Source organism: Hippoglossus hippoglossus, chromosome 1, assembly GCF_009819705.1.
Source record: "Hippoglossus hippoglossus isolate fHipHip1 chromosome 1, fHipHip1.pri, whole genome shotgun sequence".
NCBI lineage: Eukaryota > Metazoa > Chordata > Actinopteri > Pleuronectiformes > Pleuronectidae > Hippoglossus > Hippoglossus hippoglossus.
Genome location: NC_047151.1, coordinates 20,020,478 through 20,037,582, shown reverse-complemented (window position 1 = coordinate 20,037,582; position 17,105 = coordinate 20,020,478). Strand labels below are relative to the sequence as shown.

Sequence of the window (17,105 nt, the reverse complement as noted above, 5' to 3'; positions counted from 1 at the left end):
GTAGTGTTAATGAATGTACTGACCTGTCTTGTGACTACTTTATCATTCTCCAGTGGCACCCCCGTCCATTCCCCGAACATGCTGAAGGTTTGCCAGCAGAAAGGGGAAAGATGCCAATCTATGTGTATGACACACACACATAAAACACACACACACACACACACACACAAGCTCAAGGACACCATCGCTCATTCAAGTCGAGGAAAGGTGCCCTTCAGATGATGCCACACAGGAGTCAGTGTGTACAAGGAAAAAAAACAAATCAATGATTCTGCACAAAGTCTGAAGAAGAAAATCCTTCATCTATTTTCATCATCACTCATATTCAGGCTGAGAAATATCAGAAGATGTTACTGAGGAGGAGGTTTCTTCCATTTTTTACACATAAAAAACATTCTTATATTTGTTCTGTTTATATTTCTTACATTCTTATTCTTATTCCAAAAGCAGTTGTTTTTGGAATAAGAAAAGAAAAGAAGACGTTGATTCCTATACAGACTGTGAAGCCCCCTTGTGGCCCATTTGTGATTTGGGGCTATATTTCACAATGCAGAAAACCCATCAATTACCAGATCATAAATGACAAAGTATTGCCTCAAATCTCTGCTTAGAAAAAACTGAAACCAGCAAGTATTTGGCATTTTGACTCAGAATTACTGAGAAATTCTCTGTTAATCGTTGTTGAAGTCCTATGAAGACTTCACGTGTAAATAGCATTTTAGTGTCGTAGCTGGTCAACGTGTAAGTGATTAGCTATTTTATATTTTTTTGGTTAATTCAATTTACAATAATTATTTCTTCAGCGGCCATTATCTTAATCTGTAAAATACCTTATAACAAAAACTGCAGTGGCGTAAAAAGTGCTGTACCTTCCCTGTGGAGTAGAAGTATAAAATTACATGAATGGGTGCAGTGTTAGAGTGGCGAGGTGATTTTGAGTGGCACAGGTCATATATAAAGGAGCCTCCCCCAGCAGGTGAGCGAGGACGCTGCAAAGAAGAAAGGCAGGTTAACAAATGAGTGAGGAAGGATAGCAGGACTGTGTGGCCCTCGGAGACAGAGTGGGCCGGGATGTTCTGCCAACATATCGTCTGCCAGGGTGAAGGATACTCACACTCACACACACACACACACACACACACACACACACACACACACACACACACACACACACACACACACACACACACACACACACACACACACTGTCGTCTCTCTGTAGCTCCATCCCCGGCCTCCGTCAGAGCCGTGTGTCTGAGCAGGAACCCCACCAAGCTGGCTGGGGTCCAACACCAAGGTCTCTCACCTCGCAGGCTGGGCAGGGGGCCGGGTAGCTCCTGTGAGTTATTCCTGGGTTCCTCTTCTCTCTTCTCCTTTTGTCAAGTCCACCCTCCTCCGGCCCATCCTGGCCTCCTCTTCTCCCCTATCCCCCTCTCTGGGACCCCGTGGCTGATCAGCCTGTCCTTCAACCATCAGCATCTTCTATTGTCTGTAACACACTCACACACACACACACACACACACACACACACACACACACACACACACACACACACACACACACACACACACACATTGGACAAAAGCTTACTTGTGTAGGTGTGTGGCCATAAATGCTGAGGTCACCTTCACATACTTCTTCATGTACATCTACAGTGTTTTATCTATATAAAGCACTTCAGAACCTGCATATGTAAAGATACATTTTTAGTTTTATAAATTTTAATAATCTCAATAAATAAATACAATAAATAATATTTAAATTATAATGAACATAAATGCATTCCCGAACTATTTTAACAATGATAGATACAATTATTGATTAATAATTGAATGAATGTTTCAGGCAAAAATTTCAATGTTATTAAGGATTTACACTTTCCTGTGCTTATATCATTGTAAATGTAATATCTCCTGATGTTGGGTTGTTGGTTTGACGAAATGTGACAATGGAGGATGTCACCTTATGATTTATAAAATAATGTTTGGCATCTTTCAGACATTTAAGACTTAATAAATCTCAATATCAGTTTAATCGACAATTAAATGAGCACTAGCTGTAGCCCAACTACAATTTAAAGTAATTTTGTGCGAACAATAAAAGGTTAAATGAGTTTAGTGGATCAGATATGGTGAGAATTGACACAGATTTAGTAAAAGAAAAAAAATGAAAACCACATGTGCCTTCACTTCATGTGTAAAGTCTGATTTTGCCACTAGAGGTCACTGAATGACAATGAAACAGAGTCAGGAAATCAGAGGAAGAACAAGAACAAGAATATGTCTTAAAAGCTATGGACTTTACATACAAACATCTATGTAACTTCCTGATGAATTGGACTTGACATCAAATGTTGATATACTGTTACTTTACAGAATAGAGAATAAACTAATTGTGAAAACTTCGTTCAATACATTGTTCACATTTCCTCATGGGCAGATTTTCATTGAGAAAAGAAGTTTAGTTCAGTACTTTGTACTACTTTTTAACACAAGTATCTATACTTCTACTTGAGTAATAATGTGTGTACTTTTAAAACCTATGTATATAAACCAAATCTATCTGGATGTGAGAAGATGTAATTTTGGGTGAACAGACCTTTCAAAGAACAACTCAAGCAGAACATGTTTTTGCTGACCTCTAGTGGTTGAAGTTCCTACCTCGCAGCAGTAGTGTCTTATATAAATATAATAAATATAATATAAATATAAATCTTGACTTGTCAGCCCAGATCAGGATTTTAGTTTCTGTATTTTTTATTTATTTATTTATTTCATTTTCATCAACTCAGACTTCATCCATAACCTACAAGGATGCAGGATTTCATAATAGTTGATTTCAGAACCATATATTATTATACTGTCATACATTTTTTATATTTTCATATATGATAATAAAATTACTACACAACGCTGAAACAATATAATTATTAACTGTCAGAATCAAGACATTTAAAAGTTCTTTATTTGTAAATTTTACAACATCATCACATGGTTCAAAACAGATACTACTAACATATTTTTCCTTGAGTGAGGTTTCGAATGCAGGACTTTCTACTTGCAGTATTGTTAAAGTTTGGAAGTAGTACTTTCACTGTTCAAACCTAAATCCAGGTGTTAGAATAGAAGGATGATGCACCCTGCGTCACATAGATGTGAGGAGCAGCTGCAGACCTCCCACTCTGATCCAATTTTCAGGGAACAAAAGAAAATAGTAACAAATACAAAATTGACTAAAATATATATTTTTTGTAATTTGCGCATGTGTTGTGGGGGTGTGCCCGACCCCATCGATGTCTATGGCAACGGCTACATGCGTGGCTACATGTATTTAAGTGTAGGGTGAGTGTGCGCATGCGTGGAAGTTGACGCCCACTTTTTTCTCAAGGCGAAGTTCAACATAGACGATCTATGTAGCGGCGAGATGCTCAGCCTGGTTATTTTGACGAATATATTTACTTCATAAAAAACAATTATCGATATTTTTATAGCCGTAACATATTTTTAGGAATTATATGCGAGGTGTGTATGAGGATATTCTGTTTGACTGAAATAAAACATAAGAAACGATATCAATTAATACAGATAACCCCCCCTGTGCCACGTAATGGTACAGTCCGCTGACGTCCTGCGCGGGAGCGGAAAACGTGCGCCCGACTGTGCGGAAAAGGAATCGTGTGTTTTCAGGTAAAAACGTGCTGATCTATATTCTTCAGATTTATTTTCGGTTCTGTGTCACAGTAGAAGTTGTTGTTGAGGTTTGTGTTGCTTCTCACAGCTGTTGGCGACGTGTGTGTGGGTGTGTGGGGGGGCTGTGCTCTCTTCTTGGTCACGATGGTTAACTCTATGTGTGTGTCTGTGTGTGTGTGTGTGTGTGTTTCAGTGAGATCCGGGTGAGACACTGTGTGTTTGCTCAGCAGCATCAGTTGTGTTAAATGAAGTCACCAGATGAAGGTGATGATGATGGTGGTGGTGGTGGGGTCAGGGGGGGGGGGGGGGGGTTCAGGGGGAGGGGCACTGCACGTTGCTCATCCTCATCTCCTCTCGTCTTTTCTCCTCCAGCTGCAGAAATGACTCGAGATTGGAAATCAGGTGATCTGATCTTCGCCAAGATGAAGGGTTACCCCCACTGGCCCGCGAGAGTAAGTCTGCGGCTCGGTCACGGGTCAAATCAGATCATAGCACTTCTACATTAGTCGAGTAACTTCCAAAATAATCAGTGTTCGATTAATCAAGAGTTACAACAATCAAGGGTTCGTCCAAACCTCAGAGATATTCAGTTTAATATCATATCAAATACTTTCTTTAAACTTGTTATTTGCCCATTGTTTTTCTTTACATTGATAATCGACACAGCTTTAAATCATCCCAAAATGTTTAATGTAAATAACAAAAGTTCCACATATTTAGCTGTGTTTGTATTTCCCTTATATTTGTAGTTATTTATAATAAAGTTTATGGTTAAACTGTAAAATATCAAACTATGAAAACGCATGACAAGAAACCAATTTTTGGATTTCACACTGTTGGTTGTTCTGTTGGAAATGATATTATGACTTTAATGGATAGAATGATTCATTGATTTTTCGTGAAAATAATCTGCAGAAAGTGGAAATAATAGTTTTTTTGTATCACGACATTCCATCAGAAGGAAGCTGCTTTTACTTTCCATTCAAAAATCCACCTGAACCCCAAATAACCCACAGTCACATAAATGCAGTTCACTCATCAAACGCCTGAGAAAGCGTATTCTTTTTCTGTGTGTTGTTTATGGCTGTAAGAGAAGATCTTGTTTCTTCCTCATCAGATCGATGAAGTCCCAGACGGAGCTGTGAAGCCGGCCAACATCAAGTTCCCCATCTTCTTCTTCGGCACCCATGAAACGTCAGTACAGCTCCTCTCCTGTGGTTGATGAGTTTTCATTGTATCTGATCAGGAGAAGTAGTTTTTAATATGTTGATTAGTCTGAGGGGTCAGGAAACATCCGGTGAACTAATCAAGAAAACCATGTCGCTATTTAAATTATGTATTAAATTTGAGTTTTCCATATAGATAGTTCACACAATAAACTGCTTCTACCACAGGATTTGCATGTGGAAGTAAAGATAAATCACCAGAAGTCTGTCTCATCTTGATGCATGTGAATACATCCTCATGAGAATAAATAAGCACTGAGTAGTTCTATGGAGGCTGATGAAGTTTTGTTTTATTATTTCAAGTGTAAATTAAAAGTTTTTAGACTATAAGCACTGGTGATAAATGAAGCCACATTATCCACATGAATTTAAATGGTAAATGACCACATTCAAAAGAGTCTTTTATCCGATTTTGTCTCTTCAGCTTTTATTGTGGCGTTTTGAATGTGTTTCTTTAACGCCATCAATGTTTGATGAGTGTCTGAATAGAGTTACCTTGTCTGTTCTGTCTGTGCCGCTCCGCCGTCTCGCAGTAAACACGCTACATTTTTAATGCCTCAGAAAGTATTAAATGGACAAACACCCTCAAAATGATCTTCCCTCCACCAGAGCCTTCCTCGGCCCGAAAGACGTCTTCCCCTACCAGCTCAACAAAGAGAAGTACGCCAAGCCCAACAAGAGGAAAGGCTTCAACGAAGGACTGTGGGAGATCGAGAACAACCCAAAAGTTGAGCTCACCGCGCCCAAGGTTTGTCTGCCTCCTCTTTGTTTCCACCAAAATAAGTTTTGATATTCATCCCCCAGAAGTCAGTCTAAAGCTCGGCTGCAGCTCCGATGTTGATTTACGTTCCCGATTTGTTTTCTTTTGAGACGATTTGTGGATTTTGTTTTTGCTTTTATCATCACTTTCTGACCCGGGGTTCCTTTCCCTGAATATCGAAAGGAAACCAAAGAGATTATTTTCAGCTGCTTGGGAGAAGTTTGGGGTAAAATAACTTGAACATGCAATGAAAAAGCAGTTTTCAGACACAGACTCCAGAGAACGTCTGCAGAATTGAGTCTGGACTTTCTCCAGAGTTTGCCTTTCGCACATGAACGAAGCAGCAGGAGATTCTCTATATTTTCATAAATTCTGCTGCTACCTGTTTTTGGCGTCTGCCCTTATCACCAGACACGCTCTTGACATCTTCGTCTGCGTCTTCTACGTGTGTGCCTCAGCCTCAGTGTTTGTATCCTTTTTGTTTTTTCATTTTTGCGTCTGTCGTGTGTTTGAAACGTCATCAACATCCCCACTTGTGAAACCTCTGGAGGATCTCCAGGCTCATCCGGACAGTCTCAGGAGTTTAGACCCGGGGGACTGACAGGAGAAACTCTGGAGAATGTCCGGAGCCTCTCACTCTGACATTTGCGTTCTCACATTCACCCCCTATGGAGAATATCAGGAGACTATCTGGAGTTAAGTGTCGGTCTGACAGCAGCTTCCATTTTTAATCAACTTTATTTCCCTCTCGTTTGAAGCCGGTTCCTCCTGGTTCTTTTCTTGAGAAGAACTCAGACAGCGGTCCTGAAGGAGAGGAGGACGCTGACGACAAGGGGGTAAAATCCAAAGTAAGTTATTTTTGTTTTCATTTCTCAGAACGGTGTACGTGAACCCAGTCGCTTCACTGCGTTGAGCTGCCAGTGGTTTGTACCTGTGTTGTCAGCTTCTTTCTTCTTTTGCTATCTTTCTCTCTAATGTGTGTCTGCTTCTTACTGAACTACACAGCAGACAAACGACACCTTATACTGATAGATTGAGAGAAGGATACCCCGCTAACTTCTCTCCCTTTCAAGACTGGCTTACCCCACCACACTGCGTCCTATGCTGTGTCTCGGGTGCATTCAGGTTCCAGGAAGTGAGGCTGAGCAGGAGAATGAGAATGATGAGGAGGAGGAGGAGGAGGAGGAGGAGGAGATGGAGGAGGAGATGGAGATGGAGGAGGAGAAAGGGTCTCTGATGTCTGAGCAGGGTCCTCAGGACCAGGATGTACGTACTTTGCATGCTGGGTTATTGTAAAGCCGTGGAAACCCGTTGGAAAGCATGTGACACTTGGTGGTTTCTTTGAATTGGTTTGTTTCTGTTTTGGATTTAAACTCTTTGTTGGTGGCCACACTTTTTCTGGTGCTTGGTGTTTGGATTAAAGTGTCTGGCCTGGGCCTGAGGTGATGAATGTTTTACAGATTGAGTGATGTGAGAAATCAGTCCCTGTTGTTTCCAGTGAAATGATTAAGGTTAAATAATGCCAGGTAAGATGCTAGTTCACTGGAAATTGTGCTAATGTCAGTGGTACAACAGCTCTGTGTGACTAATAGGATACGTGTGTGTTTGTCTCTCTGTTTTACCACCTTGACAACTTGTGTTGGCGTTTTCCATTTCCTGCTTTTTCTCTATTCTACTGTTTGCATTTTGTTGACAGAAGTTTATTTTTGCATGGTTTTCTCTGTGCTTTGGATTAAGGTAAGTTGTAAATCACTTACTGTCTCCATGTGTTTTCTGCAGGTTGACAGGGGCTCAGTTTATTTAAAAATATATATTTTGAATATATTATAACAAGTCAGAGCATTTCAAGAAGTATAACAAAACAAATGAGCTAGACCTTGTTTTTTGGGGACTGATGCTAATACACTATACTATAGAGTAAAGAAAATCATATGACAAAGAAATGTAATTCAAACTAGATTTGTTTACAGTTTAAGGGGATGGATAGATGTAAACATCTGTATCAAGATGTTATTTAGTTCTTAGTGTTGCAGTTGTTGTTTGCATCTTTGAAAAGAGCTTGTAGACAAAACTAACGAAGGTGTCACACTTTAGGGAGCTGCTCCGAAAGAACCCACAGATGTTCTTAAACCCAAGAGAGGAAGAAAGAAAAAGGTTGGTAGACACTTTCAATATGTTTGCCAATTAAAAGTTTTAATATGTAGGAAACATTTTGTATGAAGGTGTTTCTTTTTCCTCCAGACTGACCCTGACCAGGAGCCTGAAAAGGACGATGCTCCTGTCAGCCCTGTTAGTCCTTCAGGTAGAATCTGCCCCCTCTGATCCTGCACTTATAAAACTGTTAATGACTCTGTGCCATGAAGAAGATGAATGATCTCGTGTTTGTTTTATTGCGTGAGAGTAACAGTGAGACAGCTTTTAATTTAACTTGGAATTTGACTTTATAGTTTGGTACATGTCTCACCCAGAAATGTCTTGGCGGCAGGGTTTATGATGTATACTGCAGCCATCCACAAGGGGGCGATCAACAGGATTTTGCTTCACTTGCAACTTCACATGTTGCCATCTCTACATAAAGTCTCTGTGACAAACATGTTGCTCTGTAAAATGAAAGGAAATTAGCACAGCATCAGATTTTAATTAGAAATGTGAGTGGATTTCATAGTATTTACTTCATCTAATTACATTAATTGAATTTTTGGTGTGTGTGTGTGTGTGTGTGTGTGCGTGTGTGTGTGATCAGGTGCAGAGGGTCCCAAACGAAGAGGCAGGAAGCCCAAAAGTGAGAAGATGCTTCTGCTCCAGCAGCAGAACGACCTGCAGGGCTCAGGAAGTGAAATGTAAACGCTGGAATATTTTGAACACACAAAATTCGTATACCTTTACCAAGGTTCTAACATTTCGCTTCTGGAAGGAAAGAAATTTAAATTTATAGCAATTTCAAGTTTGTCAAAGACAATTAAACATATTCAGCTTCTTTCTAAGATGCACAGGCAGAGTAAAAGAGGTGTAGACACCCAAAGCATAACATTTCTGCTTGAAACTAAGTTTGCTCTCAACTTTCTTTCATAAACATATTGGTGGATGTGGACTTTTCTCATGGAGCAGCTTTATTTAAACTGCTTTCCATTTGCCTTTTACGCCTCTAAGAGAAATGTCCTTCTCTCTTGACTTAGGGAAACTGCTGAGGCAGAGAGAAAGAGAAAGAGGGCACCAGAGGACAAGTCCAAGAGCGGAGAGGAGGAGAAGAGAAAGAAGAGGGAGGACAGCAAAGGAAAGGAGGCAGAAGTGAAGGAGCCGGAAGCCAAGAAGAAGAAGCAGTCCAAGGATGACGGCTCGTCTGGCTCTGACGATGAAGAGGCAGGTGTCCTCACAGTTTGAATTCATCAGCAGTGAAACACCAGCATTGTCTCTTTCTAACAAGATTGAAATGTAAAGGGAGTCTGTGTCTGGTTTTGGTTCATGTGATGTGATTTATTTCCACTTCAGAAAAATAAAGGCAGAAAGAAACAGCAAAGCTCAGAGACGGACAAAGACGCCCGGCGGCGGAAAGCAGATGAAATAAGAGAGTGAGTGACCGAATGAGTGAAAGTCATACAAGTGACGTCTCCTTTTATTTTAGCAGCCAAATGCCCCAAAGTCTAAACATTTACAATTATATGGAGAGAAAAGCTCAATATTAACATTATTAAATATGAATTGTCACCTACGTGTGTCTGTACTATTTATGACTCAGCATTCAAACACACTGATCAGGAGAGGACGGTTGTTGTTGTCTTACAGGCCGAACAAGGATGATGGGAAGAAAAATGAAGAGAAGACTGGAGTAAAGAAAAAAGGTAATAAATCATTGGAGCTACCAAGGAGGTGATGTTTTCATTGGCGTTTGTTTGTTTGGAGCCGATCTGGATCAACAGGCACATCATATCATTTTGAGGAGTAGATTTTTTTTAATTTCTTATTTCTCCACATCTGACCGACTCAGACAGTCTCAGGTGTCACAGGTGCTGATCTCCTTAATGGCAGCAACATTTATAGAATCACCACCTCTTTAGCAATATCTCTTCAAAGTAAACTTTGTTTTGTTGCTGCAATGCTTTATATTGAGTGCTTTTATTTTTGAAAAGTTGTGAATTTGCAGTTAAGTAAATCCATTAAACTTTTATATAAACCACATGAAAAACATTGACTATATAATCTTCGCTGCAGATAAACCAGGTAGGATGAACACACAGTTTTCGAACCATAGACTGTTTAGCACAACGTCCAGCGCACAAACAATTACAAAGTGACATTATATTGTAGGACTGTATGAGGAGGAGTCACTAATGATGAGGAATAATTCTTAAGTGGCTCTGGAGCATTTATACAGGACAAGAAAACAGAACGTTCCAGACAGGCAGGTTTAGAACAGGCACTGCACTAGTTAAAAAGTTAATGTGAACCCTTGTTATGACTCATAATTCTCTCACATGGTTTTTGGAGTCTTGATTTCAGAGAATTTCTGTGTAAAGGTGTTTCTCTGTAATTTGTTAAATCCACGTGTCATTGCTTAGTTCTATGAACAAGAATACTGTCAGCTGAAACATTTCCATGACGACGTTGTTTTTCTCTTTTTCCCTCAGAACTGTCGACTGACTTGAAACTCCAGAGACTGCACAGTGAAATCAAGATTTCACTGAAAATTGACAACCCTGTAAGTACATCATGCATCATTCAGCTGCTCGCAACTGCTATAAAACGGTGTTTGTCCATTTGTCCGGTCTGAAGTGACCTGACAAAGCTGTGCAGGGTTTCATCTCAGCTATTTGATCATTTGCTGTGTTTCTGTTTATGCTGCTTTATATTATTTTTCCCTAGTTGGTTCCTTTATGTCACTAAATTAGTTTTCCTCCCATCCCTGTTATCTCCTCTCATCTCCTGTCCACCTCTGCAGGATGTGAAGAAGTGCTTGGATGCATTAGATGAGATCGGCGCCCTTCAGGTCACAACCCAGCACCTGCAGAAACACAGTGAACTCATTGCCACGCTCAAAAAGGTACGATGATTCCCCTCAATAAATGTAGAACCACTAGAAAACAAAATGAATGGAAACAGACACTAGACAATGTGAGGTTTGCTTTTATGTGGCTGATATGAACGAAAGCAATTCACAGTCTCAGAAAAGCCTTTTGACTTTGAGATTTTTGTATCTGGTGTAACAGCGTTTTGGCTTTAATTAAGTCACAAGATGTCTTAAATCTGTAGCTTTGCGTTTTGTGTTCTGTCCTTGATTGAGTGGTGATGCATGTTTTACTTCATGTTCCAGATCCGCAGGTTCAAGGCCAGCCAGGACATCATGGACAAGGCCACCATGTTGTATAACAAGTTTAAGAGCATGTTCCTGGTTGGAGAAGGCGACTGTGTGCTCAGCCAGGTCCTCAACAAGTCCCTAGCTGAACAACGGCAGCACGAAGATGCCAAGAAAGGAGCAATGAAGAGAGTTGAACAAGCCAAGGAAAACAACTCAGGTACTACTCCTCTTAAATTCACTTGTTCATGCTGCCTCTTGTATTTGGCTGCAACCAGGGATGTTCATGACTAACCATTAATTATAGATAACTTCATTTGGTCCGATTTAATATTACAAGATAGCTCTAATGGGTTCTATGAAGGTGCCACTATGTTAGAATTCTACGGAAGAGTTTTAGGGCCAGACACAAGGAAAACATATTTTCTATTTTATTTTAAGAATAAAGTCGAACTAAATCTGAGGTTATTTTTATTTTGACTGAGTTAAATTGAAATTTCGAGATTTTAAGAATATATTTAAACTACACTATTAACACATACATGACTGCTTCTACAAAATAAAACTGTTGTTCAGAATCAGTTTTAACTAGAATGTTGCTCAGTAGAGAAGATCAGAGCTGCTTATGAAACCACATTTAAAGTCACAAGATCTGGATTTTTGTATCTGCCCCAAATTGCACAAACTCATAAATCAGTAAAAAACATGTCTGATTTTTTTACGTAATGATCTGTTAATTATTCTCCGAGAAATCAGTGAAATTGTGAAAGACGTCTTATCTTGTAATGTTAAAGAAAGTGAAAAAGAATTCCTGGATCTGCCCCCTGATCCAGATCAGCACTTAAATGTAATGAGTTCTTCTCTGATTCATTACAAGTCCTTCCACCAAGTTTCGTGAGAATCTGCTCAGTAGCTTTTGCGTAATCCTTCTAACAAACGCAGATGAAAACAGAACCTCCTCAGTGAAGAAAACAACGAGTAACTTATTAATCTTTCACCACATAAACGCAGTGAGATAATCAGTATTAGTTCTGTGAAGAGATTGTCTTCGCTCCTCTAACTGGATTTATTACCGGAGGAGTTGACTTTATGCTAAAAACAAATTTATATTGGAAATTATACAAAATCATTCTTTCCGCCGATTTAGTTCGATTTTATTCTCACTATTTCAACTTTCAACAATCTTACTGTATATTCCAATAACACACTTAGTGTAAATCTTGGTGCTGATGGTCATTGATAATGACGACTGTTGTATGTATGTTTCAAATGCTCTTGATCTACACAGGAAGTGTACAAGTGATGCTCGGATGTTGGTAAATCCGTTGTGACATATGAGACCCCAGCGGAGAAAGGAGACCTTTATGTGCTGTTGGTCCGTTTCATCTCTTGTCCCCAGGTCGACGTCATATGTGGTTGACATTCACATTTAGTAGAAACACGGACAGTAATCGGAGCAGCCACATCCTCGCCTAATGTCTCATTTAACAGCTGCTCATGCTGTTCTTCCAGCCAAATGACTGCCTCAGTGAAAGGTCTCTTTCTAGAGCAAGGCATGACAAATGGACGGAAAATCCTATTTATCTCCGTAGGGTCTGGGGCTCGGCATGTGTCGTCACATGCCCGTGTGAGTTCTCGCGTCTGCGGTGCAGTTACGTTTTTTGCCTGACTTGAGCCTGTGTGTGTCTCCGTGCTCTGCCCTAAAGACAAGATGACAAATGGTGATACAGGCCCCGACGAGAAGAAGCAGGAGACCGAGAAGCTGCTAGAAGACGCCTCAGCGGGAGAAAATCACAGGTAGACGAACGAGAAACACACAGAAACCACATTGTATGAACTTAGTCTCAACAAACACTGAGGTGCAGGTGAATATAATGTGTTCTGTTTAATATCAGTGAGCATTGAGAGCATTCAGTACATCAAGAGTCACTTAAGCTGCTTTCAGACATGCACTGAAGTTTCCAGAGGGGATGTACGTGAAAAAGAAATGTCCGACTCAGTTGCTCCGGACGTTTTCTGCAACTTTTCCTGCCAGTCCCCTGGTAGAAATGTCACACTGGGCCCATGTGAGAATACAGTAGGAAAAGGTCTGGTGTGTGTGGGCGTCGCAAACATTTTACTTAAGTAAAAGTACAAATAAATAAACAAAAATGTACTAAAGTAAAAGAGTAATATTGACTTTTCTACTTGAGTAAATGTCAGTAATTTTAAGTAAACCTAAAGTTCTAAAAGTAGAAGTAATTGCAGCGTGTAGCCTATTCCCTAATAAACCTGACTCTCGGAGGGGGTGTCGCTGCTGCTGGAGGAGTGTTCCAGACATTTTCCTGTTGTGACTGTGCTACGTTCTTCATATGAGAAAGGCAATCCGCAGAAAATGTCTGGACCCAATTTTCAGGACATTTACCAGAAGTCATGTCTGAAAACTTGATTGTCTCCCTGCGCCATCAAACCAGACATCGAGTAAAAACATAAAATACAACAAATCCATGAGATAAAGGCATAACATTTGCCTGTTTATAAAACAACTCAGTCGTTAGAGAAAATTCACAAGCAATTTCCTAGATTTCTAAGGCGTGCTTGTCAAGGACATACACATCTCAATTTATAAAATTGAAACAACACACCACACCTTCCACAGGCTGTTGTTCTGCTGTTCCCCTCGAGCTGCCCGTGAATGAGTTTAACTGACAGCAGCACAAATATATGTTTAGAACGGTTATGTTCACACAGAGGGACCCTGCACCTCTTTCCAGAGTTCATTAATACACACTCAGAATACAACACACGAGAGGGCTACAACTGGCCTGCCGGATAGTGGACTGCTCAAAAATTGTCTTGGGGAGAGAGTGGAATGATCGTTAACATCATTTTGCCTGCTGTTTTAACCAGACAGAGAATTTGAGCTCTACACTTGACGGTTCACAAACCAGCTGGAGATACCATAATGCAGGATGGACTCAGTGGTTGCTCTGTAAAAAAAAAAAAATGCACATGACATTTATATGAATAATAATCATAGACGGGCCATTTGCTGTAGGTTTCAGAATCACGCTTCTGCTCCGTGATGTTTTCAAATTGGCCCATAAAAGTGGATACACATTTTTTTGTTTGCGGCTCCCCTTCAAGTACCACATGACGTAAGTGTGTCACACATGTTACACAAGAAGAGCTGTAAAAATGAAAGTCCACATCAGCTGGCTCGGAGACATTCTGCTTAATCACTGTCTATTTCTCGGCACAGAAGCAACAATGTGTGAGTCAGGACTCCGGGCTCTGGGCCTCCTGTCCTTCAAAGCAATCTCTCATTGAGGGTTTCTTAGCGGATATAAACGGGTCCCGAGGGTGTGTTCCTCATATCCTGAGATATATTAGCTTCCACTGCACATCCGCTAGCAATTAAACCTTCGTCATTATGATAAAGTAGAGTGGTTTGTGAGGACAGGATCTATCGCTCCCATGGAAATTAACCAGCACAGCGACGCACAAGTGTTGAGACTTATTTCCATGTCCATAAAATTCAACAACACTTTTGAGTTGAGTGTATTTTTCTGTCTCTCAGTTTTAAACTCAGCAGCGTTCAGTTTTCTACAGTGCATCCGGAAAGTATTCACAGCGCTTCACTTTTTCTACATTTTGTTATGTTACAGCCTTATTCCAAAATGGATTAAATTCACAAACCAAGCCATGAAGTCCAAGGAATTGTCTGTAGACCTCCGAGACAGGATTGTATCGAGGCACAGATCTGGGGAAGGGTACAGAATAATTTCTGGAGCATTGAAGGTCCCAATGAGCACAGTGGCCTCCATCATCCGTAAATGGAAGAAGTTTGGAACCACCAGGACTCTTCCTAGAGCTGGCCGCACAGCCAAACTGAGCGATCGGGGAGAAGGGCCTTAGTCGGGGAGGTGACCAAGAACCCGATGGTCACTCTGACAGAGCTCCAGCGTTGCACTGTGAAGAGAGGAGAACCTTCCAGAAGGACAACCATCTCTGCAGCACTCCACCAATCAGGCCTGTATGGTAGAGTGGCCAGACGGAAGCCACTCCTCAGTAAAAGGCTCATGACAGCCCGCCTGGAGTTTGCCAAAAGGCACCTGAAGGACTCTCAGACCATGAGAAACAAAATTCTCTGGTCTGATGAAACAAAGATTGAACTCATTGGCCTGAATGCCAAGCGTCATGTCTGGAGGAAACCAGGCACCGCTCATCACCTGGCCAATACCATCCCTACGGTGAAGCATGGTGGTGGCAGCATCGTGCTGTGGGGATGTTTTTCAGTGACAGGAACTGGGAGACTAGTCAGGATCGAGGGAAAGAGGAATGCAGCAATGTACAGAGACACTTTGTCATTATGGGGTATTGTGTGTAGAATTTTGAGGAAAAAAATGAATTGAATCCATTTTGGAATAAGGCTGTAACATAACAAAAAGTGGAAAAAGTGAAGCGCTGTGAATACTTTCCGGATGCACTGTACGTCCTGCAGTTTACGGACTCGTGTCTTCTGTTGAGCACCGACGCTAAATCTACAATGTTCTGCGGAATTTGTTAAATAACAATTCTAGATTTGTTTTTGGTGGTTCGACTGACTGCACAGGAAACGTATATTTAATTCTTGGTTTTGGTCTTTTAATAGGACATACTCACAAAGAGAACCATAACATATGACCTGCTGTATCTTTAATGTTCTTCCATTAAAACTGTCTACATTTGAAACCTGTTTGTTTTCTTTGCAGTGCCCCGGAAGCTCAGGAAGAGTCCACCTGAGTGTGGTCTGCTGCTGCTGCTGCTGCTCCTCTGTCCACACTGAGATCTCCTCCTGTCCACCTCCTCTCGATGACTAATGACAAACACTGGTTTCCAGATTCCTGACTGCTTTCTGTCGGATTTGCTGCTCTAAGGCTTCAGTGACCCTCCAGCCCTGATAACGACTGACCACACGGTTTATTTTTGTACTTTGTGTTTTCTTTACCTTTCTGGCTCCTCGTCTTACAAGCATCTGTTGAATCTGGTTAACGGTGTGAAGAGTTAGCACTTGTAGATCTGTAGCGCTGAGAACTTAGTACTTAATGGGCACGCTCACAGAGAGCAGGTCAGCAGCAGCAGGACCTTCAACCCAATAGATGTTCTCTCTTTCACATTTCATTATGTTTTTTGACATTTACACAATCAATAGTTTAATCTCATCTTCAGCTTAAGTTATATTGAAGTACGGAGGCCACAGACACCGTCGCCACGTCCGCATAATCGTTTCATAGAAGCATCACTTCAGATACGCACGCTGAAGATCCTCGAGTTTGCCAAAGTTTCTTTTGCCAAGAAAATGCTTTATTCTCAAACATGTCCAAGTGTCTGTTTTAAAGTTGTTGTTTTTGTTTCCTTTTAACAAAGTGTAGATGTAAATAAGAGTATTTTTGTGCCTGTCTGACGACCTGTTTCAGCCTCCATTAATAAAGTAGAACATATACTAACACTTTTTGTCTGTAATCATTTTTTTGGACAGGATCTCAGAGTTCATTCATTTGATTCTCAATTAAATCTGACTGTAGCAGTTATTGCTGCTCGAGCTGCTCTTACTATACTGGAGTTCTATTGCATCCATGACACTAAATTTGATCAACTTGGATGTGTGGCAGTTTTCTGTGTAGGCCTCAGTGGACAAGTCACTCATTTAACTGAATCCACTCCAAAGTGTAATGGGTTCTTCTCTGGGTCACGACACATCCTCTCAACAAGATTTCATGGAAATCAATTCAGTTTCTGAGTTATCCTCCCGGAAAGGGGACAAACAAATGGAAATTAAAACAACCTCTTATATGATCTAACACCAGGCTGAAAAGTGGTGTAGCACCATCTCTGGTTGAGTCTCAAGCCCATTTCACCTCTGACCGTGTGGACAGGTGTGCGTTTAGTTGCCCCTATATTCAAACCCAACAGTGATGTCACAGGGTGCTGGATTACACCTTTACATCACTGCATCAAAGGTCAGAGGTTTTTCCACCGGATTTCAGCAAAACCTTGATTTCCAGTGGGTGTGACTGAAGTTACTCTTTCAGCTTTCAGACAGTTTTCAGGGCATTTAGGATCAAATGTGGGACCAAGATTCACAGCCTAACTTTGTAAAGTACTCCAAAAGGCGAAA

The 17,105-nt window shown here is 40.8% G+C and overlaps 1 protein-coding gene across 4 annotated transcripts; it reads left to right on the top strand.

The window, feature by feature from the left end:
- Positions 1-3,555: 3,555 nt before the first annotated feature.
- Positions 3,556-16,436, top strand: psip1a (PC4 and SFRS1 interacting protein 1a). Of its 4 annotated transcripts, XM_034593763.1 has the most exons (18): positions 3,604-3,687; positions 3,884-3,954; positions 4,063-4,142; positions 4,808-4,884; positions 5,526-5,664; positions 6,435-6,524; positions 6,802-6,942; positions 7,771-7,830; positions 7,918-7,978; positions 8,420-8,516; positions 8,853-9,036; positions 9,166-9,245; positions 9,460-9,515; positions 10,302-10,372; positions 10,613-10,714; positions 10,985-11,186; positions 12,673-12,763; positions 15,700-16,436. In XM_034593763.1, the coding sequence occupies exons 2-18, from the start codon at positions 3,936-3,938 to the stop codon at positions 15,728-15,730; spliced, it is 1,581 nt and encodes a 526-aa protein (XP_034449654.1). In that variant the 5' UTR covers positions 3,604-3,687; positions 3,884-3,935; the 3' UTR covers positions 15,731-16,436. The 4 variants fall into 4 exon arrangements, with proteins under 4 accessions (XP_034449664.1, XP_034449684.1, XP_034449654.1 ...); XM_034593773.1 differs by lacking the exon at positions 3,884-3,954 and having other exon boundaries at positions 3,556-3,687; XM_034593782.1 differs by lacking the exon at positions 6,802-6,942 and having other exon boundaries at positions 3,605-3,687.
- Positions 16,437-17,105: the final 669 nt, after the last annotated feature.

What these genes read in the sequence shown, in the direction of transcription:
- psip1a (XM_034593763.1), top strand. An exon ending in ACCCCCACTGGCCCGCGAGA is followed by an intron (nt 4,143 to 4,807) that starts GTAAGTCTGCGG and finishes CTTCCTCATCAG; the next exon opens with ATCGATGAAGTCCCAGACGG. An exon ending in ACAAGGGGGTAAAATCCAAA is followed by an intron (nt 6,525 to 6,801) that starts GTAAGTTATTTT and finishes GGGTGCATTCAG; the next exon opens with GTTCCAGGAAGTGAGGCTGA.